The sequence below is a fragment of the Manacus vitellinus genome, unplaced genomic scaffold, assembly GCF_001715985.3.
Source record: "Manacus vitellinus isolate BGI_N305 unplaced genomic scaffold, ASM171598v3 scaffold_20_pilon, whole genome shotgun sequence".
Classification (NCBI taxonomy): domain Eukaryota; kingdom Metazoa; phylum Chordata; class Aves; order Passeriformes; family Pipridae; genus Manacus; species Manacus vitellinus.
In genome coordinates, this window is record NW_021939471.1 from 3,624,326 (window position 1) to 3,652,191 (window position 27,866).

At 44.4% G+C, this 27,866-nt stretch overlaps 1 protein-coding gene across 1 annotated transcript in view; it reads right to left on the reverse strand.

Annotated features, from left to right (window-relative positions):
• The window catches only part of ABCA12 (ATP binding cassette subfamily A member 12), an 82,250-nt gene that overhangs the window by 17,177 nt on the left and 37,207 nt on the right, over positions 1–27,866 (reverse strand). Inside the window, exons 17-40 of the mRNA XM_018071936.3 lie at positions 27,676–27,840; positions 26,414–26,615; positions 25,698–25,837; positions 25,016–25,135; positions 23,766–23,856; positions 22,254–22,433; positions 20,684–20,999; positions 18,075–18,189; positions 16,425–16,754; positions 15,878–15,947; positions 15,642–15,776; positions 14,787–14,942; positions 13,832–14,009; positions 12,084–12,302; positions 11,246–11,442; positions 10,687–10,847; positions 9,488–9,712; positions 8,222–8,360; positions 6,645–6,897; positions 5,371–5,457; positions 4,142–4,235; positions 2,509–2,636; positions 1,556–1,643; positions 496–601 (exon numbers count right to left, since the gene is read on the reverse strand). Coding sequence (XP_017927425.2) covers positions 496–601; positions 1,556–1,643; positions 2,509–2,636; positions 4,142–4,235; positions 5,371–5,457; positions 6,645–6,897; positions 8,222–8,360; positions 9,488–9,712; positions 10,687–10,847; positions 11,246–11,442; positions 12,084–12,302; positions 13,832–14,009; positions 14,787–14,942; positions 15,642–15,776; positions 15,878–15,947; positions 16,425–16,754; positions 18,075–18,189; positions 20,684–20,999; positions 22,254–22,433; positions 23,766–23,856; positions 25,016–25,135; positions 25,698–25,837; positions 26,414–26,615; positions 27,676–27,840 — 3,895 coding nt within the window. The remainder of the gene's footprint in view (positions 1–495; positions 602–1,555; positions 1,644–2,508; positions 2,637–4,141; positions 4,236–5,370; positions 5,458–6,644; positions 6,898–8,221; positions 8,361–9,487; positions 9,713–10,686; positions 10,848–11,245; positions 11,443–12,083; positions 12,303–13,831; positions 14,010–14,786; positions 14,943–15,641; positions 15,777–15,877; positions 15,948–16,424; positions 16,755–18,074; positions 18,190–20,683; positions 21,000–22,253; positions 22,434–23,765; positions 23,857–25,015; positions 25,136–25,697; positions 25,838–26,413; positions 26,616–27,675; positions 27,841–27,866) is intronic.

Genomic DNA, 27,866 nt, shown 5'->3' on the forward strand with positions numbered 1-27,866 from the left:
ACAGCCGAAAATTATATTTCTCACTTAATCTCAGTCTCCCCACTCTCATTCAGACACAAGCACACACATACCCACACCCCCTGAGCTGCTCTCAGCAGAAGAGTGACATATTAAAATTTCCTAATCTAAACCACCCCCGGAGATGACCTGAAGTAGCTTTTCTATGCATAACTAATGGGCACGTATCAAGGACAGCTATTCCAGTGCCATGAGGGGAAGCAATAAATCAAAGAGCGACCACTGGCATTTCTTGGATGAAGTGTTTTATGTGGGAGCTGGGGTCCTCCCTGTCCAGCTCCCCTGAGTCTCTGACTAAGACAAATGAACTATGTGATCTATTCATGCTTTTCAATTCTGTTTTTAAAGGAATTGCAGAATTGTGAATAAAGAAATGGCCTCATTGAAGTCAAGGTAAATGTTGTCATTGATTTCAAAAGAACCAGGATATCCCCTTCAAAGGGGAGAATTTATCTGCTCCTGTAAAGGAACACTTACCATATTTGGATGTCTCATTTTTTGGCAAGTTAGCTCGAAGAATGAAGTTGTTCAAGCTGTTGAGATAGGCTGGGAGGCTGTGATAACCTTCAGGATTGTACCACACCTGCACACAATTGAGAAATTGAAACAATTTGGGAGAGATGTTCCTGATAACATTTGGTTTGTTCTGCTTGCACACGTGAATCATTCCATGGTTGCTATCTAAAGTCATAAGCTCTGCAGGTTAAAGAGCAATGACTAAACCATGTCAAGGAATAAAATAAAAGCAGAACTCTTTCAGCACAAGGAGGCCCATCAGCTTCACCTGCCTTCTGGGGGAGAAGCAGCACCAGCTGGAGATGTGACCACATGTACAGAAATTTGGTTCCCTCTCTGTAATAAGTTGCTGAGACTTGATGAACATCAGCATGGGGATTTCCCCAAGGCAGCTGAGCAGCCCAGTGTCTAACACCCCTCAAAAACTAGGGGAAAAAACTGCTTTAGGGCAAAAAATAGCCAATTGTCACCTTCTCATTCAGCAACAGCCCTTCCCTCCCCAAGACAACTTTTCTCACCTATGATAAACCCTTTTGTTGGAGCCCTCTCTGCAAACAGTTCTGCTTCTGCAGGGACACTCTCCTGGCAGCTGGGTTTTGCAGTGAGGGCACAGGATATTGTCAGCTCTCTTGCATTTCCCTGCTACCTCAGATTTCAGCCTTGGTGCTTTACAACATTTTCATTGAGCAGAACAAGAGGAATGGGCATATCAGAATGCACCAGCCAGCCCTCACTACAGTACATACATCCCCTCATGAGATAAAGGTGCTACTAATTGATCTTTTCACCTCTGTGTAATAAAATTATGACAGCAGAAAAATTGCCTCCTGCTAGCAAGAGAAGTCAGACCAATAAAGAAGAATGGGGAAAGAAGAGGAAATGAACTGCAAGTCATCTCTGTCATGCCAAGCTGCAGATTTCAGGAGGTTTCTCTTTCTTTCCTGCAATATCCATGAATTCGACATCGCTTCCCCTGGATCCCACGCTTCCCATGCCAGGAGGAGAGATGGAGATTAGTTACCTTGGTCAGTGTTCTGTTGGGGGGCACTGGCTTGATATCAAACTGGAGATCTGATGTCAAAGGCAGCCCAAAGCTCCAGCCACCATACCTGGGTGAAAACCAGAGGGAAATGCATTGCTACCCTTATCTAAACACTCTAATACCTTTGGCTGGTGCATGCCACTGCCACCCCAGGGAATTCCAGCTTGACTTGAAAGAACTTATCCCAGTGTGGGGCCAAGCCACCACTGCTGCAGGAGCCCTTTTTTGGGGGGGAAAAGAGAAACAAACTTGGCAACACAATCACAAAACTGTGCTGAAAGCCTCCCTTTGAGAAAGATTCTGAAGCTGTGTGGACTCCTAACCTGCGTGCCTGCCACACTGGAGTAAGACGAGTGCTTCTTACCCAGGAGGTGTACAGCTCAGTTTATCAGTGGCAGATGAACACACTCCTTGACAACCTTAGTGACAGGCTACTTTTGCCCCAAGCCCTGCTGTGCAGCTGTGTGGCAGAGTCCAGACACACTAACAGCTCCAACAGCCCCGTGGCACAAGGCAACATTCAGCCTCTGCTTTCACTGGCATGGCTGTGCCTGTTCAAGTGAGGCACACACCAAGGCTCTTCAGAGTCTCAGACTTGGAGGAAAGTCTCTCCCCAGGGTTTACTTCGTGACAGGCTGAGTCAGATTTTCCTCTTTTTAAAGATTTCTGAGTCAGACAAAGCCTTGTCTGCAGATCCAGCCCCAACATATCCAGTGACTGACACGTTATCCCTGGGCTATCTCTGCTATGATCAAGCAGAGCACTTGCCTTTAATTCCTTGATTGCAGGACACTTTTCCTCCCTTCACCAGATTCCCAGAGAGGCCCTTCTAACACCCACTGCACTGTCACCTCTCCAAGCACAGGGACATGACAGGTGTAAGAGGCTGCTCCCAGTGCAGTTGAGAGAGGGACGGGAGGTTTGTGCCGTACCGTTTCTGCAGGAAGTCTTTGGTGGTTGCCAGGATATAGGTCTCCACATTGTGCCCTGTAAGGTTGTAAAGTGTCCGTGTGGAGAAGGTCCTTCTGTGAGGGGGAGTGTAGTTCATCTGTGGACATGTCTGAGCAGAGACAAATGAAGAAAAATGTTAGTGTTTGCGTTTTAACTAAAAATTACCACATCAGGACAGGATTGAGAGCAGGCAATGGCAACATTCTGGTCCTGAGACTGATTCCTACAGAAGCTGATCCTTCAGAAAGCAGTGTGCGCAGACACACAGCACACATCCCTGCATACTGTCCCCAGCATGTTTAGGGAAGTGCTTAAAAACAACCTTGGCTTAAATCTACACTTCAGTTCTACTGACATCAGTGAGACCTTGAAATGTACTTCATGCTATGCACGAAGATTCTGGCTGAATTAAAGCTGATCCTACTTAGCAGAGTGACTGCACAGACAACTGCAGAGGGCAAAACAACTCACAGAGCAGAAAACTGTGGTGGCCTCAAACTCTCATCTTCCATTTCACAGCAGCTACACAGTACATTTCTGCTTTAATGTCAGTCACTGGGAATGTTTTCCTGGGCTTCAGAGAAACCTTGAATTAGTTCTGAATATATAATTTAATATGGTGAGGGTCAAAGTCACATGGACTGTTTCATGAGGTTGAAGTGTCCTGCCAGACAGCACGCTGGCTGCTTCCTTCAGCTCATCCATAACAAAAGCCCTGCACTCCCCCATTGTGTATGTGTTCATCAGAATACATAGAACAGTTTCCCCCATGCTGAGGAACACCTGCCTGTGCCCATTGGAGGTGAGAATCAGCTTTGAACATTATCCTGACTTACTGGAGAAATTATGCCAATACTTTTAATGATGTGAAATTAAGTGTACGTCCAGAAAACTGCAGAAAATAGCTGCATTTTAAAGAATGACTAAGAATGTTCAACTAAGTACATCCTTTATCTTACAAATAGCTTCACACTGTGCCACAAGTCTGATTTTCTACTAGAAAAAAGTTGAAGACAGGTGAACAGCACTGGAGGAAGGAGAGCTCAACCCCAAACTGAACTGTAAAACTGTAACACCCTTGGGGCAGAATCTGCCTCTTTCCCACTAAGCCCAGCAGTGCCCTTATCTGACTCTGTATGTACCCTCATAATGCAAATAATTAATATTATTAATCATAATTTTTTATAGCAAGGAGCAGATCAAGACTTTGCATAAAGTTAAATTCTGAAGAGCAAGCAGCAATAATAGCTGTGCTTTTATATAATGACAGTGCTTGTATAAGATGAAATTTTCCTCTTGAATACACACTCACCTCTGCTAAATGGGACAATCAAATGACATTCAAAAACACCATTAAACCTTTTTCCACCACGGGGAGTGGGGCAGGTACATTAGAGTGTGAATCTTATGAGGATGCTGTTTCCTTTCCTGGCCCCAAGCTGGTGCAGACAGTGGTTATCCAGTGTACAAAATCAAAAAGGCCAAAGAGAGACAGGAGGATTCTGAACGCTGAGTCACCCTTAGCGTCGTGCCTGCCCATAAAACCATTCCCAACATACAAGGCCCCCCCAAAATCCCCCCAGGACCCCTCACTTTTGGGTTTATCCAAATTACCTGGATGCCATTTGTGCAGTTGCAGGCAGAATACTTAGTTCCCTGGTCTCCACTGGTAATCCACTGGCCAAGCATGTCCTCTGTCAAACACTGCCTGAAAATGAACACATTTTCCTCTGAGGCTCTCCATGCTCAGGTGTGCAAACGAAGCTAATTGCTGTCATGTTTAATGACAGCAAGGCTGCCAGTTGAGCAGCTTCAGCAGAAAAGCAGACCTTCTTGTCAGCTCTGGGCACTTCAGGGAATACCCCTCCTCCTGCTGCTCCCGTGCCTCTCAGCAGAGAGCCCTCGCTGCTCCCTATGCCTGGATTCACTCAGTTGCTCAGAAAGAATCTAGACACCACTTTTCCTACAGTAGACAGTGCAAGGAGTTGGCAGACAAAGGCCAAAAGCATCTCAAAAGAGCCCAGAAATAAGGGCTGTTGTCCTGGCAATAGCTGGGCAGACCTGTGATGGACTCTATTGCCCAGGCTGTCACTGTTAATTCCCAGGATAAATATTTGCCAGCAGATACGTGGCACATACGAGCATGCAAGTCTGCCCAGTTCCTTGAGAATTTATCTGCAGAGCCCAAAATGAACCAGCCTTCATGGCACAGCTTTTAGACAGAGGTAACCAAAGCTCTGCTGAGAACTTGCTGTGTGGGCTCACAATATAACTGGTATTATTGGGACAGCTAGGACCACTTCCCAGAGATGAGCATTGCTTGATTCATCCTGGTATCCTGTTCCAAAGCACCAAAGCTGCTTCCTCACTATTCATAGCAATAAAGGAGTCCACTTGTGGTGGTGAATACTTGAAGCAAGCAAAGAACACCAGTGTCAGGGTCCCGGGGCCATGTGGAACTCCTTAAAGCACAGTGTAGTTTCCTGCCTTTAAGAACATCTACAGTTCTGGGCTGGCAGACTCAATCCTTCACTCCAAGCTCTCAGCAGGGCTGAGGCCTGCTTTACACCAATCAGGTCTACATAGCTCACAGCTCACTCACATCCCACCAGCCCCAGCCTGTGAGAGCACAAGCAAATGGCCAGTGAGCCCCTCCTAAGGAGCTGAAAGAGTCTGCAAGCCAAGCTGGAGACAGGCAGAGCCTTTTCTCTGCAGGTGGCACCAATGCATGAAAATTCTGAAGATGATCAAAGATGGTTATTAAGGTCTAATGGCTAATAAAGTCATGCCAATTACCTTGCAGATTTGGAGTTTAAGTGGGAAAAAACCCAACAACTACTTACGAATTGCTTTTGTTCATGCACGTGTTATCCGTTCCAGGGAAAGCAAGCATCGAAGCAACTAAAGCACTCGTGGTTTCATTAAAATTCCTAAGATTTTACAAAGAAAAAAAGAAAACAGGAAAAGGTTCAAAGAACTTCCACTATTACTAAGCAGAGGAAAATTGTTTGAATGAAACAGGATTTATTTAAGGTGTTCAATAAATATTTTTGGAAACATCACTGAAATACACGCAGTACATGAGGACAGTCACACTGGTTAAAAGGACTGCCCAACACCTGGAGCTACTCCAGTGCCTCTGGATCCAAGCAAGAATACTGATGAAATTCTGGACAATCAAGATTCTATTTCCAGGGAAAATGCAACTACTGCAATTTGCAGGCACTACTTCCAGCCTTGTCTCAATCAGCTCTCTCCTCTGTGACACCCATTTGGCTTTGGTCATTCAAGAAGCTCCTTGGTTCTGCCCCAGCTCTCTAGCAATGATCCATCAGGAGAAGCTGGGAACATTAGGAACAGAGGACTTGGACATGCAGCTCTGGCTCATTCCCCCATCTATCAGGATTGAAGTAGAAAGGCATGAGCAGTCCTGGGAAAGGACATCTAGAGCAGGCACACTTGCTTTAGAGCTAAATTTTATATTTCTGACTTAGAGCTGAGAACCACTGCAGAAAGAAAGAAGTTCAAAACATGAAAACAGGATGATACAAATTATAATCATTTTGGTAATAGGATTTTTAAGCACAGTGAAGTAATTCAATGGAGACATCTTAATCACTCTGGAGAAGCACATGCTCTTCAAATTGCCTGTGTGGCTTGGACTAGCTGGGCCTAGGCAGGAAAGCATGTTCTGTACTGACAGAGAGGAGGGTGATGCAGACAGCTCACAGGATGGATAGAATTTTAGTCCCAGAGTTGTAATGTTAGCAACAACTGATGCAGGGATCTCCATTTCTCATTGGGGCAAGAGTGTGTATATATTAAGACAATCCCTGTGGCAGTCAAAGGGCCAGAGGACTCCAATGGAAACACCAAGAATATTCTTCACACATTTCATAGCTAATTCCAACTAAGAGGTTGTTCTCCTGGAGCTTTTTAATTGCTGGTCTGAACCAAGCCATCTGCCCCAGAGATCCCTTAGGACAGGATTTCTACATAACTGCATAACATAACTACACTAACACTTCTCCACTGGCTATGCTTAGAAATAATCCTGAAGGCAAATCTGGCTCGTTATAACCCAATGTGTTTAGGAGTCACCAAGACCACCACTCACCCAAAGAAGTCTGCCTGGTCAGATGTGCCATACAGAGAGGGGGACAGCAGGAGCTCGGGATATTCGGTCTCCTTGGTTCTCAGTGTCCCAAGTCCCATGGCAGCCATCACAAAGAGGACTGGGAGGATGACCTGAGCGATGAAGCCTCTGACATCCCGCCGGGTGTGGTGGAATCTCTTGATGAACAAAGCTGAAGTCTTCTTCAGCAGCAGTGGCAAACCCTGCAGGCTTTTGGATCTGATCAGGAGCTGGTCTGGGTACAAAGGAAGGCATTTTGTCATGGAACAGTATTTGTGCAGTGCAGGGAATAGTACTCTGGGAGTACATTTCTCTTCCTGCACACCTTTAAAGATGAAAAATCAAAACTACTAAGCTGGAACATGCACAGGGTCAGGCTTGGGACAGGACTCAGATTCTGGCTTGAGTCTTAAGCTCATGTAACACCAGTCTTTTTATTTCATTCAAATGTGTACAGGTACTGATTTTCAGTTTGGGACCTTGCAAGAGAAATACAGGCTTCCAGATGCTCTAAGTTATCTACATCCTTCCTACCCAACTACAACTTACAGGGGAAGCATATTATTCTTGGATTTACAAACTGAAATTTTTCATCATTTAAAAAACAAGTCCTCAGACAAATCTATAACAGAATTAATCCTGAAATAAGAAAATGAGCACAAACCACTTGACCTTGTGCATGGACAGATTTTGTGGCAGAGCCAAATCCTGTGCAACCTATTCCTCTTCATGAAATATTAACCTATATAATACAACATGAAGCAAATCCTTTTCAATCTTCTGTTTAAGGGTGACACAAAACACTTCTCTACACATTTGAGTGACTGTTTACAGTAACATTTACGCTGCAGGTCAGCTTTGAGAACTGAGTACAAAAATACCTCTGAGTTGACCTTCGGATGCCTCCCTAACTATAAATGGTGTTAAGTAGAAAGAAATGTTTCTACTCCAAGAAAGCATTTCAACCAGGTATTTGGCCATTTTGGGGTTGTGCCACCTTTAGCAGCTCTCAAGCCCTCAGGGACAGTGGTGTAGCTTGATCCTCTTCTGAATGCGAATTTATCACACTGTCTGGTCCTTTGGGCTCCTTTACCATACAGCAACATCTGGGACACAGCAAAAAGTAGCAAGGAGGAGCCAGCTCAGAGCTGTGCTGCTTTTCCAACAGACTAAGGGGTTTCCACAAAGTTTCTTTCCAATTCTGCTACTTATGGAGAAATAATCCGCTACATCTATTACAGCAATTACTTTCAGAGGTACACATTTACTCTTTCACCCACATGCTGTATTTGATTAGCTTAAAACCTGGATCAATTTAAAGGAAGGCAGATGCAAACAAAACCCCTCTGTAATTTATCCTGTGATTCAGACTGTTCCAAACCAGGGGATCTAAAGAACTGATGAGTGCTGTATTTCCAGTGATTTATTGGTTTTCTGATTCCTGGCTGGATGAAATGTAGTTTTCAACAAAGAAAGAAGACAGGGAGCTCAAATCAGTCCATCTGTCACTGTTTGCATCTGTGATAGATCTGGAATAAAACCCGGAGGTAATTGAGTACCGTCTCTGTCTGTGAAGGTGTCTGTGCTCACAGACATTCCGTCACTGCCACTTTGACCACTGGCTCCAGGCAGCTGGTGGGGCAGTGCAGCATCTTCTTGCTGGTCCTTTACCAGCTCTTTTGTCAGATTGAGAAACACCTAGAGCAAGAAAATATGAAGGAAAATTTGTCCAAATGACTCCATTTACCAAAACAATAACCAGAATCCACTCTTCTGTTTCATAGCTGTAGATGGTGCAGCGATTGTGCATTACAATCCTCTTTCTATTCCATTTGTGCTCTGTTTTTATCAGTGTAAAATTGTTGTTGTCCAGCTCCCTGTCACCTCCTGTCTCTCTTCTGCTGCAGCAGTGGAAAATCAAACCTTTGCAGCTGCCCTCTGGACTCACCTTGTCCTAGAACCACCTGCTCTGTGGCCAGTGAGTAGGTGTGAACAGGGCTACACTTCATCTCAGGCCCTACATAACCCTACTCCCTCCACGCCCACACAGTGAGCAGCACACAGAAGTTCTCTGCATGGCACCAGGGAAGAAACAGGGAGAGCTGTTTCCCTGGAATATTTTTCCCTCTAGCCTCTGACAGCCCCACTGCCTCCTGGCTGGGACTGTGCAGCCATGGCACCCAAGCTGCACATGGTACATGATGTATAACTTATTCTTGCTACCTTGGGAAAACACCTTAAAAGCAAGAAACCATTTCTGAGTAGAAAGGCAACAATCTCCCTTCTTCCTTTCTGCAAGACAAGGGTCATCACTGCCCGTAATTTACTTTTTGTTTCTGATGCAATTAAATGTGTCTATTTGACCAAAGATTTCCCATGGGAAGAAAGGTGCCTGTGCTAAGATGCACCAGGTGACTCACTTGTACAACACAGCAATTTCAGCATTCATGCCCAAGTCCATCATTTAGATGGTTTGCTGACTCCTTCCCATCTCCAGAGGCATGGAGGCCAGGAGAATACTTCCAGGGGAAACACATCATTGCCCTCTCTCCTTAGTCTAACTCCAGTATCTCATTTTCTGAGCTGTTAGCAAGGTGAGACAGTGGCAAACTTTGTGCATTAGTATATGTAGAGATTTATGGATACACCTACACACTCGTGTGTTCCTAAGTGTAACTCGCTGTACAACCAAACCACTTCTTCCCTGCCTGAAACTCCCACATCCAAAACATACCACCATCTAGCCCAGGAAGCAGAGCTGGAGCAGAGCTGTGAAATGAATCTCCATAACATTTCCTTACATCCAGTGGACCCTGAGCTCATACCTCTTCCACAGTCGTGTTTGAAATCCCATAGCAGCCAAGGTGCAGATCATTCAAGCTGCTCTCCAGGGCTCTGAGAAGCGCCTGGTAGGCCCCCGAGACTGTGGACTTGAAGGGGGGAAGCACGTACACGAGCTCTCCACCAATATCCTCCTTGAGATAAGCCTCTGGAAGATGGGACTGAATCAAAGAGGTCACTGCTGAGGTGTCACACTCCTCTATCATGTTCTGAAAAAGGAGGAAAACAATCTGTGGTTACTGAGAGAGCTATGAGGTCAAACTTCCTCCTGCAGGATGTAGCCCAAATCCTGTCCCAGAGCATAATCCAGAAGTGATCTCAGACCAAGTACTCAACACTCCAAGGTAAATAGCAAAAGCAGATGAAAAGGGGTTTCTGTCCCTTGAAAAGGGATGTGGCACTGAGCCCATCTTGGTCCATCCAAAACCTTGCTGGGCTCCCTCTGCCTACAGGGATTGAGGTTGGGCTCAATCAGCCACTCTGCACTGGCTCAAGGGTTTGTGGTATAACAGAGAAAAATCCTGGCCACCAGGGAGCTGCCACCTGAGCTTGGCTGCCAGCATACACACACTCTCTTTCCCAAGAAAAACAAGGCTTGCACATGGGTATTTCTTCATTTTCTCTATCTCTACTGCCAGCAATTTGGAAGAGGGACTGGTCTCCCATGGTATCTGCTCATTATTCTGTGTGCTGGGCTCACCAACAGCACTCTAATGAACACTGTCAAGAGCAAAGTTCCTCACTCCTTGCAAGCAGAACACTTTGCCTCAGGCCAGACAGTGTGGATGGACTCTTTCCATCTGCTTTATTCCTCTGAACTCCAGAGTTCACAGTCTGCATCCAGCCTTGTCTTTAACACTCAAGGAGACCCCGTTCTTTTTCAACAAAGCAGAGCACTGACATTCCTGTTTCCAAGGGCCATGGAGGCTGTTCTGGTGGCCTTGCTGGAGAGTGGAGAGCCTCCCTCTGCTTTGAGGAAAGCAGGGACACGTGTTCTGTGGGCATCTCTCACTGAGAAGCAGCATGCCCACATCCAGATCCTCAACAGCTCTTTGGTACTGCTATCCTTGGATCTGTCACTCAGCTCCTGTCAGTACAGCTCTAAGTGCCTACATCCCTCAACAAGCCTGGATGGCTCCCTCAGAGAGAGAACTCCAGCTCTAAGACCAGCTCAGACACAAACCTTCTTTTTGGTGAGTGTCAGATGGTATCCATCACCAAAGGTTTCCTTGAGGTAGAAAGGTGAACCACAGCATTTAAGCCCTCCATGCTCCAGGAAGGCGATTCGGTCGCTCAGAACTTCGGCTTCATCCAAGTGATGTGTTGAGAGAATGATGGTTCTGCCTGGAAAACACAAAGCTGATGTCAGCCACCACAGAGTGAACACACGTGGTTACCTGAGACAGGTGGAAGCCTTGATGAGTGAGGGGACAGTGAGTATCAGGTGAAAATCAACTGCATTTTTTTGTAGTTATTAGTCATATTGGATGAAAGGCGACAGCAGAGAGAAGCTGAAAGTTACTGTATTGTAAATTGTGTGTTATGGTAAAGTTACTTTTCAAGTGACACTGAATTTACAGAAACCAACCAGGATGCACCCTCCAGACCTGCAAAATCCCAGTCTCCCACAGTTCTTTCTCTTTGCCCTCCAAAACCCACAGTTCAAAGCCACTGATCCCGTATTTGCAAAAGTGACACAAAGTCCCCTCACCACTGGGCAGTATCTCATTTAATCAAGATACCTTTTTTATTCTTGGAGATAATTTCCCAAATACTCCTCCGGGAGCATGGATCAACCCCTGTGGTTGGTTCATCAAGTATCACCACCCTTGATCCACCCAGGAGAGCAATGGCTATGGATAACTTCCTCTTCATCCCCCCAGACAGAGTGCCAGCCAGCTTGTGACGGTGGCTGTACAGCCCAGTCTCCTTCAAGGTCCTGGAAAACAAAGGAAAAACAACCCCAAAAGGTTGTCCTTCAGGCATCTTTTAAAAGCAGGGAATTTGAAAATACCCAAAAAACCCCCATAACTGCAAATGAAAAACTGCTCAAGTATAGTCTGCTCTACTGAGTGATCACAGAACAGGGAGACAAGTCACCCTGTAGCTCAGTCATCGGGACTTTAATTTAAAACATTTTTTAGGAAGTTTTCAAAGTTTCCATCTGACAAGTCAAGGTTAAAGGCTCAACCCCATCAACTGAGACATCAAGATTCAAACTCCTTGGGATGTTCTGGCTGCTTCACTTCTCTGCAGAACCAATAAAGCCAACATCATCTTTCTGACTGGTTGATTAAATCTTTTTCAGAGGAAAACTGTAAAGCAGCAAGGACTAGACCCTTACCCCTATAAATTCATCTCCAAAGAATTACCACAGAAGCTTGTAAACCTCCTGGAGAGGAGACACTGTTTTTTTACAGCCACAGGTATCAAAAAATTCCTGCAGTCGGACCAAGGTATCATTTGAACCTTAAACCAGATCTGCAACTCTCCTCAAATCCATTAATTTGTGCTTTGTAGTGACACTGACACTACCACACTACAATTTCTCTCTCTTCTCCAAACCTGCTGTTTTTATACCTCTTCACTTCTTGGTAGAGCTCCTCTTTACTCCAGTGAGGGACTTTGATGTACCCGTAGAGCAGCAGGTGTTCCTTCGTGGTGAGGTAGTTAAAGAGCACGTTGTGCTGCATACACACCCCCATGTTCTTCCTGATGACCTCCTGGTCAGTCCTGATGTCTTTGCCACACACAAAGATAGTACCTGACGACGTAGGGAACAATCCAGTCAAAATAGATCTGAAGGAAAAACAAAGACAGAAGGGAGTTAGAAAAAGGAGAAAACCATAGGTAATTTTTTTCACGTGGTCCCGCACCTGTCATCACTTTCAAGGTTTCCTTGTATCACCATCCCACTCCTTCCAGCCAGAGGCCACTGCCCACTGTGTCTCCTGCTGCCTCACCATACTCTGGCAGAGTGGTAGCCCATTAACATCCATGGACATCCCTGTATCCTTCTGTGGGAATGTGAAGGCAAGCACCAAGCTCACCCACTGAACCCTGGCCACTTCTCACTTCTATCTTCTTCAGCCTTCCTCTCCCTACTCAGACCACTGCACATTCCATGCACCAACACTCACGAACACCTTCGACTTCCAGTGTAATTACTGGGAACTGACACAATGCAGTTACACTCCATTCTTTGAGGTTTGCCTGCAGCACCCAGACAGCCTTATACTGTAACCACAACTGAGACTGAAACCCACCTCTTCATTTACTAACCACATCAGAGGTGGAAGACTGGTTTCACTGCCATTACTAATGAGAAATGGGAGAGGACTTCCAGACAAGACACCTCACAGTGGGCAGCCCTTTCATCTAGTTCAACCAAATAATTACCCACTGAGAAATGGCCAACAGACCTGAGTCAGACACCCTCTGCCCAGAATACCTACTTGCACGTTACAGCTCATTTTTGGAGCTGTCCTGGAGGAACTACAGGGACAAGATGCATGTCAGACTGCCCTTCACCTTCCCAGAGCTTCTCTCTCTCCTGGGACTTTTAACCATCATTAAAAAGCAGTAACTTGTGACCTTACTCGGGATTTGAAGCCTGCACTAAGTTTCAAGAAGGTTTTATACTTTTCTGCATATCACCTTTGCCTACACTTTGCAAACAGAATATGAGATGAATTGATAATAAGCTGAGATGAAGCACACATCTGTCTTACTGGTTTTGGCTCTTCTGAGGCTTCTATTTATCAGCTTAATGTTGCTTTCAGAGATATGCACATATATATCAGTGGAGAAATCAAGTTCTACAGGTCTGTTTCAGTGCTGTTATCTAACAAGTCAAATAATAATTTATAAACAGCAAGGCTGAAAGGCCAATGCATTAATCCCCTGCCATTCCAGCCCAGCCAACACATGAGCCTCTACAGCTGAAGTGTATCTTTATTAAGTTTTCTTGCTAGTATCACTTCAGCTTTGGTGTGTGCACAAGCTACCCACAGCATCCACAACAGCCTAACCCCAGGCACCAAAGTGCCATAGAACAAAACACCTGAGTAGTTGCTGTGCTGGGTATTACAGGTGTCTCACGAGATTAAAAAGCGTGTCCCTAAGGAGCAAAGAATCTTAGAATCTGAAGAATTCAAACAGATACAGGAACTCCCGAGGTCATCCATGAGCCAGATAAAACTACATGAGTGATTTGGCCTAATACAGTAACTTTCTCAGTCTCCCATCACTGCCCAGCCCCACTTGCTCTCTCCTTCACCCACTCACATCCCACGGTATAAAAAAGAGCCGCTTTAAAGGGCACGCACATGGTTGTAGTTTTCCCAGCTCCATTGTGTCCCAGCAGGGAAGTGATATTCCCTTCATAGAAGTTGAGGCTGAGGTTGTCCACTGCAGCTTTGGATCCATAAACCTTGGTTATGCCATGGAGGGAGACTCCCAAGGGGAGATCAGTGGGCTCCGGTTCCAGGTGAGGGTGGGGGGCACCTTTGACATCGAAGAGAAGGGGCAGAGGTCAGTTACTGCACTGCAGCAGCTCTTTGTGCTACTTTTCTCACCTCAGAGATAAGCAGGGCTTTTAAAACCAAAATACAGCCAAGGCAGGTGCCTTTCATCCAGGAACATTGAGAACATGTCACCGGATCTGTATCATTTTGAGCTCTCTGGGATTTCTCCTTTTTACTTCTGCAGCTTCTAATCACTCCTGACAATAGGCATTAATCACTTCTGAAAAGGTCTCATATCTAGGTGTGTCAGAGCACCTAACTTAATTTACACTAAGCAAGCACAGAAAATTAGAGGACATACAGCAAAACCGCTGAGGTATTTTCAGCTGGGTACAATCAGCAAGCTTTTCTGTGTGAGCTCACAATATTTTACAGGCTAAACATTTAAAGAGATGAACAAAGAAGCACACGTCCCATTTGCCAAGTGGAAACCCGTATTTGCTTGCACAAACAAAAGTGTATTTCTACACAGGGTGTTGTAGACAGAGATAAGCATGTAAGGTAACTGCCCAACTACAACATACATGAATATGCATGGGACAAGCAGTACTGGATCTCCACACCAAACAGGAAGAAAAAAATATAATTTAAAAGCCAAATCTCCATTCATGTAAGTACCAGCTTCCAATTTTTCCTGTGCTACAAAATAAGGATCAACAGATAAATGTGTTTTCTGAGTATGGTGCTCCCTTAGAAATTCAGCTCTGTTTACCTAAAATATAAGTTATTATTGCTACCCCATGTAGTATCCACATACATATCTTATTGTTGAGGGTGACTTCTTTCCTTAACAGCAGCTTGGAGAAGAGAAGGCCTCTCTGTTTCTCGTTCCAGAAGGGGAGGTAACCGTTGTATTCGATCCAGTAAGATGGAAGCAATGGGAAATACCAGGGAGCAGCCATGCCATATCTACCTGCAGGAAGAGGAGTCTCATCCAGGTGTCTGTTCCCCAGGAAGTATCACTATTTGGGGTGCACTCAAAATAGCCAAAAGGAGCTTCACAGAGATCTCTCCCCTCTTGATGTGCTCATGTGCTATTGAGACTTGGTAGAGAGTTTGCCTGATTGGCACAGCAGGAAGCACTCCCTATTTTGTTATTCTGAGTAACTCCATAGCTGGAGGGCAGGAGTACTTTACGTTTTCCACTGGGTAGATTTCCTTATGCCAGTGGACTGCTTCATTAGGTGGGGAAGAAAAGCAGAAGACAAATGTACTGGCTCTTGCCCAAGGCAGGAATCACTTTTTGAAATCAAATGATGTAAGTAACACAATTCAAAATCACTCAGCTGACAAATGCAGGCCGATGTGCTCTGTTCTCATTCTCACCCACCAGACTGCAAACGCATCCTCCTGTGTCCTTGGCTTCAGCTTCTCAGGAGACCCACCTACCCGTGTGATAAGCTGAGGAACCCTAATTCTCCCCTGCTCTGCTCTGCCTCGGTGTCACTAACAGCTCAGACATCCACTAAGTCGTGCTCTCTTTGATCTAGAACAGAGGTATCCTGTGTGTGCAGACTGCCTCACTGCCTGAACCACTGAATCAGCCATTGCTGTGTGTATTGTTTTCCAAAAGAGATGGTACAGCACCACCCTCAATGCTTTTTATCCTTACCTGGGAAAACATTCCTTATATACCACCCCAGGATGAAGTAAATGAAGGAGTCTATCAGAATGAGCCAGCACATCCAGCCAAAGGAAGTGTTGTCTCCAATCATGGGGGACTTATACATGTTGTCCCACTGCAGACCTGCAGAAAGGAATTGGGAAATACAGTCAGAATCTGTGTTAGCCAATGAAATGTCCCCACCAGGGGAGCTCAAGGTCCAGTTTTGTCTACAATAAGCATACCTATGCCCTGTGCCTCGTAGCGAGCAATGTATTGACTTGCATAACTGAAGGCGGTTGGGGACAACAGGCTCTGGGGAATAAACAGAATTGAAAACAAAGAACTTATGAATTACTCTCAAAGACAAGTCAAGTCAGGTAATCAATCAGGTCCCCCATTAGCCAGGAAAATGAGTAGGGTTTGTTTCCCAGCAGTCACAAAGAGCGCTGGACCAGCCTTATGATGAGAACTACTACTGGTGACAGGCTGTAAAGTCTCCTTAGAGCCTGACTTTCTTTTGCTTCCACACTCAGGACCCAACTTCCTCCCTAATGCAGGGCTTTATTTTAGGCTTTTAAAATAGAGCACTGCTTGAGAATTACCTTCTGGTGCCATGTGGTTAATTATTCCACCATTTGCATTAATAGATGTCCTTTCCTGAATCTGGTAACTCAGAGAAAACAAGTCTAACTTCTGAAACCCAATACCTAGCTATACTGACCCTTCGTAAGAAACAAGGCTTTACATCTACTTCCATGGCTAGGAATGTTATGGAAAAGCAGAACTTACCAGGAGGCTCTTCACAGAGAAGCTCAAGTGATTCTCGATGACGAGCAGCACGATGAAGGGGAAGAAGGTGAGGATGTACACGAGGCTGCCCACCAAGGCTGCTATGTTGGTGTTATTGAAGAAAACACTGATGAAGTAGCTCATGGCTATGATGGACAGGCTGTAGTCCATGAGGTACAGGAACAGGAGTGTTGTGTTTGTTTTGGGAAGGATGTCACCCACTTTTAGAACAATAATGAGGAAGGTGACAGTGATCAGAAGGAAGATGGCACACTCCACGAACCAGGCGATGAAATGGCTGCTGGCATTAACACCCATCATCTTCATGTACTACAGAGAGAAAGGTGGAAAAAACAACCACAAAAGACATTTGGGAGAAATGAAAATATCTTTCTGCTGACATTGAATGATTTGCTTTTTCAGTTCCTGGACAGGTCATGCAACCAGACCATGCTCTTTCCCACTGTGCCATCTTATGTGTTTCTATCCAGGGAGAAACCATGCACTCACGTTCCTGGAATGCCCAAGGTTTGCAAAGCAGTCTATTGCAAAAGAACAGCACAGACAGGATCTACAAGTATCAACTGTCACAGCTCACAAGCCCCAAAGCAGCTTCTGGCCTCAGATTTGTAATTTTTCTAAAGCATTTTGGTTATTTTTTTTAAATTATCCTAATTGGTCCAGTGGCTTGAGTGTAAAAGCTCTCACCAAACCATTTCTTACACAACCCCAATTCAACAAATAATAGCTGAATTACCATGGTTACAAGGAAGCAATGCTAATTTATTAAATTAGCTGATGATCAAGTCCCCAAGACTTGCATAAAACTGCAAATTTGTATTGATAAATCCAAAAGAAAGTACAGGTGATGGTGTCTTCTTGTAGATTATTACATAGCTAAAAAGATGACTGACACCCTGGTCCTTAGAGACAGGGAAAATGGTTCCCTAAACTTGAGTAAGGGGTTGCCAGGGAGCCCCTGGGATTCCCTCATTTTCCATCTCATCACAGGTCACAGAGTGCCCTTTTTTGGAAATGTTTTTGGCGAATCAGCATTTGTTTCCATGGTGTCAGACAAAACCCAAATCTGCTAGAGCTTTTGTTGCTTGCTGAAGCTTAGTTTTACTTAAGTTCTCTGCTGTTCATCTCTGTTGACAGTGATCACACTGAAAACCTGAGTTAATTTAATAAATTCCCTATGTCTCAATGTCAATTCTTTTCCAATAGGCAACCTGAAGAACTTCATTTCAGAGGAGCTGATGTCATATGTAGCACCTTCTGAAATATTAAGTATAGTAACTTCAAGGATAGGAAGTAAGTCACTTTTCATGTCTTTGTCCCCAGTAGGTATGACTCAAAGTCAATTTTTAGAGAGCTTTAAATCTTCAGAAAACTTGTAATTTTGTGAAGTGCCCATGTTTCCACTGTTCAGAACTGCAAAGCAATATTCCCTCCACTTGAAGGGAGTTACTGTGGCTTTGAGCTTGGTTACAATGTCAGAATTCAAACACTGCAGGTCAAACAACAGGTATTTGGACTATTTTCCTTAATGTTTGTTTTGCTCCATTTAATACTGAACATGAGACACAGTAGCCACTAATGAGGAAAATCTGTTTATAATTTTGCACGCCCCAGAAAGTTTCACTGTACCTCATAAAGCCTCAGATCTTTCTCTTGAACAAGTGTTTTAACAAAATCAGCTATAAACAGCACCCAGGCAGCCATCAGAGCAAATGGAAGAGAGTAGGTCACGCTGGTTAAGAACCTGTAAAAGGCAAATGCAGGCTTTAGCTGAATACCAAATGTTCTGGGGATTAAGGCTTTATACAGAATATATTTTTCAGAACAATACTTTGGCACAGGAAAAGACATGCTTAGATTTCAAAACATGGAGTAAAATTAATAATTACCAAAAAAAAGACTTCCTTGCCATTGCACTGGATTTTCTATTCATGAAACCCCTGACTGCTCAAAATCTTTTTTTTTTTTTTTGAATTACAGAGGGATTTCCTGATGCAGCCTGGAAGTTTAGCTCAGCAGCACCACTGGCAGGAGCAGAAAGTGCCATGGGCAGTGGCATCTCCTGGCTCTCTGATGGGCTGTATCCCATCTGGAAAGATCACAGCAACCAGCCCCATCTCCCAGTTCTGTACACAGATATAATGGCCAAATGTTGTTGTCAGGCCATATTTCCTGATATAGATCCTTCCCTTCAAAGTGTCTGTTCTACTATCCCAAAGAACAGGTTTTGAGGATCCAGGTCACATTTCTTGGCTCCTCACTTCAATTAAAACCTTCTTCCAGTGCCAAATGTGTGCAGAAAAAAAAAGACAACAATGGCCAACAATAAATTTGTCCTTTTGTGATGGAAAGCAAGTTTTTAGAGCAGGAGATTCCCTTCATTGCATCTGCAGGGCCTATGCTTTCCTCCTTAATTTCTAAACCTGGCTTAAAAAACACAATCAGTGTCATTCCTGGAAAAAGCTTAATGTACAATAACAGTATAACATTAGCACTACATTGGTTTTTAATTTTTTTTTTACCTGTGAAGCTGAAAATTTCCTATGAACCAGTGCTTCCAGAAATGCTTCCATGCAAATGAAGCCTTATTTTTAAAGAACCATGAAAAGGCACTTCAGTAGCTCTACTGGTTCTTTGTTGTTTGGGTTTCTTTTTTTGCTACCACCTTCTGCATAATCTCTAGTTATTAAAAATTCAGCATTTCCCAACACCTTCTGTGTACTGGTATATTTATATTTCCTCCTTTTCCCTACAGGATGGTAACTGTGCAATAACAATTGATAAGCAGGCATTTTATGATGACTTCTACTGGATGCAAATCCAAAGCCTTTAGGTATTTTAATAATTGAGCAAACTCATGGCCCTCTGAACCTGGGGTGGGGAGGGAAACCCGAAGGCAAGAGGTTTTCCCAGCAGGCCAAGGAAAAGGAGCAGACAGCACTGTAGTAAGTGCTTCCAGCAGCCAGTTAATCACTGTACAAAACTCTCTCTCAGCAATAATTCAGGTATTTGCTGCAAAACTTGGTTTGGATGCTCCCTGCCTGCACTTGTGGGCACTTTGCTTGTAATTACCCCAAGAAGAAGTTATAGGCCTCCAGCTCTCCTAAGTGACAGCTGGGACAGAATATTCATGGCTCTGCTATAGCTCCTAAATGGCACCTTATAGCTCTCAAACCATCTTTTGGCTCATGCAGCTGACATGGAGGCTTTTCAGTACACACTGCTTGTAGGTCCAGTCTGTACTTTTGGTCCAAGCCCAGGGCACAGCAACCACCCAACCTTCTGATACAGCTTGCTGAACATCCTTCAGTGCTCTCTGACAGACACTGAAATCCCTTCCCTGAGTGTTTTCCACCCAGTTTGGCCACCAGCTGTGGTCAGGGTAATAACTCTGAGGCAGTGCCATGTTGCCAGCTTTCCCACACAGACCAGAACTGCCTTGCCAGAGGGGCAGTTCCTCAGCTGTGAGAGATTCGCTTCCCTCTACTGCATTTGGCAGAGCTGCTGTTCATACCGGCTGCAGATCTGGCTCAACTTGAAGGAAAAGGAAGTTGATCCAAAACTTTTTGATCTGCTTCACCATCCAAAACTTATTCTGGTCCTTACACTGCTCTGTTAACAGGCTGTTAACCCAGCAACTCAGTGCAGCAAAAGCCTCTCTGTCCTCCCTCATTACTGCAGAGATGAATGGTACAATCTTATTTTCCCTCTTATCCTCCTTAAAGCATCTGAGTGCCACCTGATTGAGAGTTACTCAGTATATGCTGAACGTTATCCAGAATCACTGGAATGAATAACAAATACCACAGCTGGACAGCAATCTCTAGGAACAAAGCTTACAAACCTAGGGATGCTTTTTTCCCAATAAATCCATTTTCTAAGTTCTGCTGCATTATCTGCATGTAAACACCTGCAGAACAAGCCAGTGTTCATATTTAACCCAAGTCCTGTCAACTCTCAGTTCCACCATGGGTAGTAAAACAGGAACAGGGAATGTTACCTCCTGTAAAACCTATAGTTACCATGACAATCCAGGTACATACAGAGCACTGAAAACAAAAGATTAGGCAAACCAAACATAGACCATTTATACTAGAGACGAAAATTCCCTCTTTTGTTCAAAACTCTGAGGAAAAAAAAAGCCCCACCAACCAAAAGAACAAAACCAAAAATCATTTTTATAGGTCAGACAAGATGAGCTTACACGAAGCATGAAGACAAAAGCCACCCAAACTTACATATCCTTGTTGTAGCAGGGGTAAGGCATGGCCTGGACTTGAACAGCTATTTCCTCTGGTTTCTTGCCAGTCTGTAATTCAATCATGGCCCTTTCAATGCTGTCCTGGATATAAATAAAGGCCCGGCTGTAGATCTGGCTCTGGGAGGTGGAATTGTGTGGGCCCACGGTCCAGATGCGCTCCCGTATCCTGTTGGTGGTCTGTGTGATCCTGCTGCTCATTCGGATCGTGTAGTTGAGCACAGGAGGGAGGGTCAAGGCCCCAGAAATTGAGGATCCGGGGCTGCTATGGCTTGAGGGCAGCTTGAAAATGATACCTTGAAAGAAAAAGGGAAAAAGCTTTCCTTTGGACTTGACAGCACGGGAGCAGTACACACAGATATGTAGGAATTCCTCATTTTTCTAAGCCTTTTCTACATTTCACTTCTTTGCTGCACAAATAATGCTCGGATGGGCTGGCACCTGTCATGACCATGCCCAAAGGTGCTCCCTATCAATACAGCTCATGTCTCGATGCTGTAACATAAAAGCCTTAGGAACCCAGTGCCAACAATTGTTGATGACCTACACACATATTTTTGGGCCCACATAAATTCCTGCAAAGCTGAGAGGTCTCAGACTATAAAATCTTTGCACATTCCTGTTTGGAAACTGCATTTATGTACAGCTTGGCAGACAGGAAGTTTTTTGCCTTTAAAATGTCTATTTGAGTAGAGCCAACACCACAGAAGTTTTTCTCTTCACAATACCTTTCCTGATTATTCCATACATAAAACATATGATGGAATGGAATGGATGACAAATGGGGAAGAGAACTGCTTTTATGGGAACAGACAAATATTATCAGGGTTTGAAGTTTCAAGAAAAGCAAATTTCTATCTACTCCTCAGTTATGAAATATAAAATCAAATAGGTCACAGGAATTATAAGTAAATCCTAATTGAGGAGATATTGGCCATTGTTTAAAAATTAAGATATATTTATATTATTCAAATTAATGTAAGTTCCTACTCCCTGTTCCCTCCACTGCTCTCTGCAGTCTGCTCTGAACTGCAATCCAATCCAACAAATGTGAAGTGTGACTGAGAAGACCCAATATAACATTATGGTGCTTGGCTGGAATATCTCAAGTACTTTATGACTTCCTAATAAATTGAACTGTCTCATATTTGGACTTGATGATCTTAAAGGTCTTTTCCAATCTCAATGATTCTATGATATCTTTCTCAATTAAAGCATCTTTTTCCAGGGAACCCTGAAATAAATTACTTTCATGAAGATCTCCTTAGGGCAGTGGAATTTTGTTCAAACTTGGAATTAGCAAAGAGAAGTCACCAGTTGACCAAGCAGAGGTGTAAGAGAAGAGGAGTTATAAAAAGGAGAGTGTAAAACACTCCATAAGAAGGTCTCAGGGTGCAGGCCCCCCACACAGGCTGGCTCAAAATCAATTGCTGTGCAGTGGGAGCTGTGACCATAACAGTTTGTGGTGAAAAGTCAGATTTCTTACGCTGCACTCCCACCCTCTATCAGGCTGAATTTAATTTACAGGGGGATTTGAGACTGTCACATACTTGCAAATAGCTCGTTCTTCAGAAAGAGCTCCTTGGCCACCCTTTCCATTTCCTCTAAGTCCTTGACTGCCTGCACACGATTAAACGAGACGCAGGAGGACACGTTTACAGCAAGGGTAGCAAGAGTGTTCAGCTGATCAACAATGTCAGTGTTGTTCTGTAATTCCAGCCGAATATCATCTGGAAAAAAACCCCACAGACAAAACCATCAGCATCACTACAATAGCAAAAAATCCATAACATCATTCCACCCTTTACACTAACAATGACACCAGAAAGGAAGAATAAACTCCCCATCATAGTAAACATTAAGTGTAAAATGCATTTCTTCACTCAGCAATGCTATAAAGGCATGTTGTTGACCCAGTTTTTATGTTAATCATTTGTAATATGCTCGTGAGTTTGACTTTGGGAGGATGCCAGCAGTGGGATGTGACAGCCATCCCAAATCACAAGTCCCTCCTAAGCTGCTGGGGTTTTAGACTCGCACACGATGCTCACCATTCCTTCCACACCTTATGGCTCTGGGTGTAATCACCTCGTCTGTTGAGCTGCTCTGTCTCAGGGGAGCACAAGCCCATCAAGGCAGAGCTGAGTGTGCTGTGCTGATGTGTGGACTGAGCCTGATAATGCAGCTAATGAAGACACTGCCGTTTGCTGGCAGGTTCCAAAGGTGACTGTGTAATGCAGGGAACTAATAGGGAACAGCTACTGCTGGCACCACGGCTTTTGGGGAGCTAAGACAGGAATTGTTACTCATGGAGTAACGCAGGGGTCATCATGAACAGGATGTAAATGCCCTTCTGACTGCAAGAGACCACAACCACTCTTGGCTGCTGCTGGTTTCGCTGGCATAGCCCAGATTTATGTTGAGACGTACGGCCACCCATTGAAAGAGTAGGCAGGGACAGCAGGACAGGGAGAAGGGGATTGGTATCCCCCTGCTGTGCACTCTCAGGAGGTGATGTATCCACCAGCACTGTTAGCTGGTGAGTCTCACAGTGCACATCAGCAAGTCCCACCTTGAAGGACCATGTAAGACCACATAAGAACAGCAAATTCCAGCACAGCTTCTCCTCTGGGTCCATCAGCCTGGGTACCTTTATCTGATCCCTTGCTGTTCTGCTCTGGAGAACTTTTAATTTGAACCTTGTTGCAATGCAAGTGAGCTGTCCTCAACATTTTCCAGCAGTCCCAGGGTAGCTCATTTGAAGTCCTAATTACGGCTAAACAGTGTCCTCCAGTGGCCACACACAGCGGCAGAGTCTCCCATCCCACTCTCCCTTCAACACCCAGGAGAAACATCTCTTCACAAAGCCCTGTGCTTTCGAAGAGTCTTTTCCCACAAACCACAAGATTCCTGGATCAGAGCTGAGATTGTCTTGCACTAGAGCATCCAACAGTGGCCAGAGAAGAACAGTACCATGAGATGGCTGCCGTTTGGTGCCTCTGGAGCTCCCAGACCTGAAGTAAAAGTAAGAAAGAGGGCAGCACATATGAACACACACTTACCCAGTTCGTTTATCTGACTCAGCAGTTCAGCTGCATCCAAATCCACCATCATCTTGATAAAAACCTGCACAAAGGGATTCTGCAGAGTGTTCTATCAACAAGGAAAAAAAAAAGAAAAAGCATGAGTTTGACCAGAAGTCTCTTGAGTTTATTCAGTGTATTTCTAAAATGTAGCAGACTTCATTGAGCATTTGTACAACCCCCTCCTACTCCTTTCCTGACCTTCCATATTTCACTCAGGGTATCAGGATGGAGAAATGCCAGCAACGAAAATTTCATACAGTGCTCTTTGAGTTCAAGTTAGTGTTTCTTGGAGTCAAGAGAGGATACCTAGTGAGTCTCCCCCAGGTACCAGAGTCCTGTGAAAAAAGCTATGGATAATCTAAATTATTCTAGAAGCACAGTAAACATCCCTTGGGTATGTTTTAAGTCCTGTGAACACAGCCAGAGCACAATGGGTAGGCAACCAAAACTAAACCTGGAGATCAGCACAGATTTTCGTTTGGCTGAATATTTCATTATTCCACCAATGAGTGCAATCAGCAGAGGATATTTAATTTCACTTCTGCATATTCCACTCTGGATTTTTCTCCTGGTGCCATGGAAATTAGAACGAATTCCAGCCCCTGAAATTAACTTCTAATGCTTTAGGTTTCCGGGGTCTCATTTTCTTAGTTTGTAAGAAAAGGAGACAATTTTTACTAGAGAATGGGAAACAAGTGTGTGTAGCATTACAGTCTACTGCTTTCTGTATCCAAGCAAGGCTAGGCTCCTTAGGAGGGGAAAAAGAAATTTTATTTACATTCACTGAGGTACAAAACATCTTCCAGCTCTTATGTGTGTACCCAGAGCAACGTGCTTATTATAGATACTGTTTCATTTTCTGAAAAAGTCATTTCTTGCCTGGTCTTGGCTGGCTGGATCACTCCATCAAGCAGAAAGTTAATTTACAAACTGAAGAGCATTCCCTGCTCATCTCAGCCCTCCAGCAGGCCCCAGCATGGCCAGTGTCAGGGAGCATATTACAAACAGATCATTTGAGACAGAGGATGTGCATGGCAAGGTGAGTCAGGAGTGTTTCTGTTAAGGGAACAGGCAGGCACAGGAACTGGGAAATCCAGGACAGAAGCCTGAGAAGGGCCTCCCCACATGACTTCAGATGTCTATGGAACTGCAGTTCATTTCAGTGAGTAAATCCATCCTCCCAATTCCCTCCTGGCAAGAGAGATGGGGGAGGCAGGATCTCATACCTTGATCATTGGAACTGTCTGGTTTAACTTAGCCAGGGAATTAATGATGACAGGAGACTTGTCCAGCCACTCTTGGGACTTCAGGGCTAGATCAGCCATCTGCTCCAGGGTTGCATTAGACTATAAAAGAAGCCCACAACATAAAGGATTAATTTATGCATTATCTTACAGATTTTAATCAATAAATATATCAATTAAACAGCTGAGACCAAATTTGGTTTCCTCAGGATTTTTCTTAGCACCCTATCCCTGTTTGGCAAAATGCCCTTTAACACATTGAATTTGATGCAAGTACTTAAAATACGGCCCTATAAGTGCCATTTAGAACATGTCTTGGATATCAGCTTTCCTTCTACTGGTCTGCCTGTGAACAAGCACTGGTTAGAGCATTTGTCTTGGGACACATACCTCTTTGAAAATATGGGGGTGAAACTTCCTAAACTGGAGGCCTTATAAAAATCGTATTATAAATATTAGACCAACAGCAATTTTCTGGAGGTAAGATTCATTCAAAGACAAAAGATGACTCATATATCAGCAAGGAAACCAGAAAAAGAAAGTTGGATTAATACACCAAACAGTGAGAAAGCAGGCCTGTGCTTCTCAGAGAAACAAGCCCGTGCCAGATAAATTACAACCCTTTGGAGTGGGTGTACCCTGATGTCCTGGAACAGAGTCATACCTTCCTCATGATTGCTCGAGTTGCTGGGGTATCTGGTGTAAAAAGGATCTTCCCAAGCACCATTGGTTTTAAAAAAGACCAAATTAAAGCTCCAGTCGGGGTCTTAACCAGGTCCAGGTAAAAGGATAAGCAAAATGGTGCTGCAAGGGGAGAAAAGCAAACAAAATTGCACAGAGAACAAATAGACCAGACACAAGAAAGCTACCAGTGTATTTTTCCCCATCTACCCAGTTTGTTGCTGTGTCCAGAGAATGACTTCAGGGCCCTCTTCACTGACTGATCTAATGCATCTTGACAAAAGCAATACACCCCCAAGATCTCCTGTTGCTGAACTCAAGACAACAAGAGTCTCACTGTTTAAGCCAAGATTATCTGCTCGAAGGTTAAATGGACTTTTGTGAACTCAAGGAGCTAATAATGTCAGTACAGTCAGAAAAACTACACATCAAGAAAAAGCAGTGACCTGTCGAGCCCTAAGACCAGATCATCAGCAAATGGGAGACAGTGCAGTGTCAAGCACTGCTCTGCTGCACAGGCAGTTTTCCTTTGAACATTTATGGAAATAAAGCTCCAATAATTAGGGCAGTGCAGATCTTCAGCTAGCATAAATAATGAGCGCTTGCAGCCCTCAGAGACACACAGGGGAACAGCTCAGCACTACATCTCTCTGGAAATAGCAGAGAAATGGTTTTGCCCTAGGGAAAAGCCAGACTTACTGGAGTCTTGAGGAATCCCATATTTCCTCATCAGCTTTTGGACATAGACATCCTCCGCGTAAGAACTGTTGCTTTTGGGGTCTCCAAAATCTGGAAGCAAGGACTCAAAGAACAGGGGTGTGATCTCCTGGTTGCAGAGAACTTTTGACATGGACTTAAATGAGCCATGCGTTATCCTAAATGTGGCTGGTTTAAATAACGCCTGCAGAAAAGACAAAATGCAAATAAATCCTGCACACTGAAAGGACCCCACTCTGAGAGAAAAGAGAAATAACAGAATGAGAAGGCAAGGATTGAACATGTTTACACTGCTTTCTTAGGAGAAGCTTGTTTCTACAAAAAAAGGAATTGTCCATGGAAATAATGCATTTTTTGGCTAACCTCTGCTATGACAGTGGTGGCAAATTCATTTCCAGGTGTGAGAGCCAATGTGGGAAGTGCCTACAATGTGTGCAGAGGAATTCCCTATTATTGACACAGATAGGCCCTGGGTTACAACACAGAATGTCACACAGATGTGCACATTCCCTAGCCCCACCTAGTCCATGAATGCACATGGTTCTTCAGTGTGCAGGCAAAGTGATGACCAGGAGTGATTCCTTGACCTGTGTTCTCACTGACTCTGGATCTGAGAGGGACTGGACATGGTGCTGGATGAAGGTAGTGCACGCTGAAGTTACTGCAGCTGCCAGAGCAGTAATGTGCTTGGACTGAATGTTTCAGGCAGGCTCGAGGCTTTGGGTGTGATCTAATGCACAGTAAAGCCAGAGCAATGTTTTGCTGTTAACTTACCAGATTTGCCTTTACTCGGCAGTTCCCCAGCTGTTTTCACCAGCTGACCCTTCCAGTATTTTGCTGGAAGTCCTCCCTCCTTCAAGACAGTTGTTCATCCCCTGTATTTTTGTTCCAAGTGTCCCTCCCACAGCACGTGTCCCTTGTATCCCCCTGTCATGAGCACATGATGGTCCCACTGCTCCAAATCAAAGCTTTCCCAGGAAGGCAGCATGCCATCACAGAATGGTTTGGGTTTGAAGGGACCTTAAAGATCAGCTAGTTCCACCCTTCTGCCATGGGCAGGGACACCTTCCACTAGATCAGGTTGTTCAATACACCAACCCACCTGGCCTTGGACACTGCCAGGGATAATTGATAGAGATTTTTCTTGTTTTAATGTGGTTTAATGTGGTCTCCAGGGCAGGAAATTACTGTGGAAACTGTTCCAGTGGTGTTTTGCCTCCGAAGCCCATGCAGACTACACGTACCTTAGTCAGTGGCATTTTCCTAGACTGCCGGAGCTTTTTCAGGGAATGAATAGCTTGTAGCAATGGATCAACACCAGATTCAACCTGGTGTCTGAAGTATTTAATTTTTGTCAGAAGGCCTAACATCTTGTCCATGGGTTGCTGAAGTTCCTTAGGGAAAAACATCTACAAGAAGCAGGAAGGAAATCAAT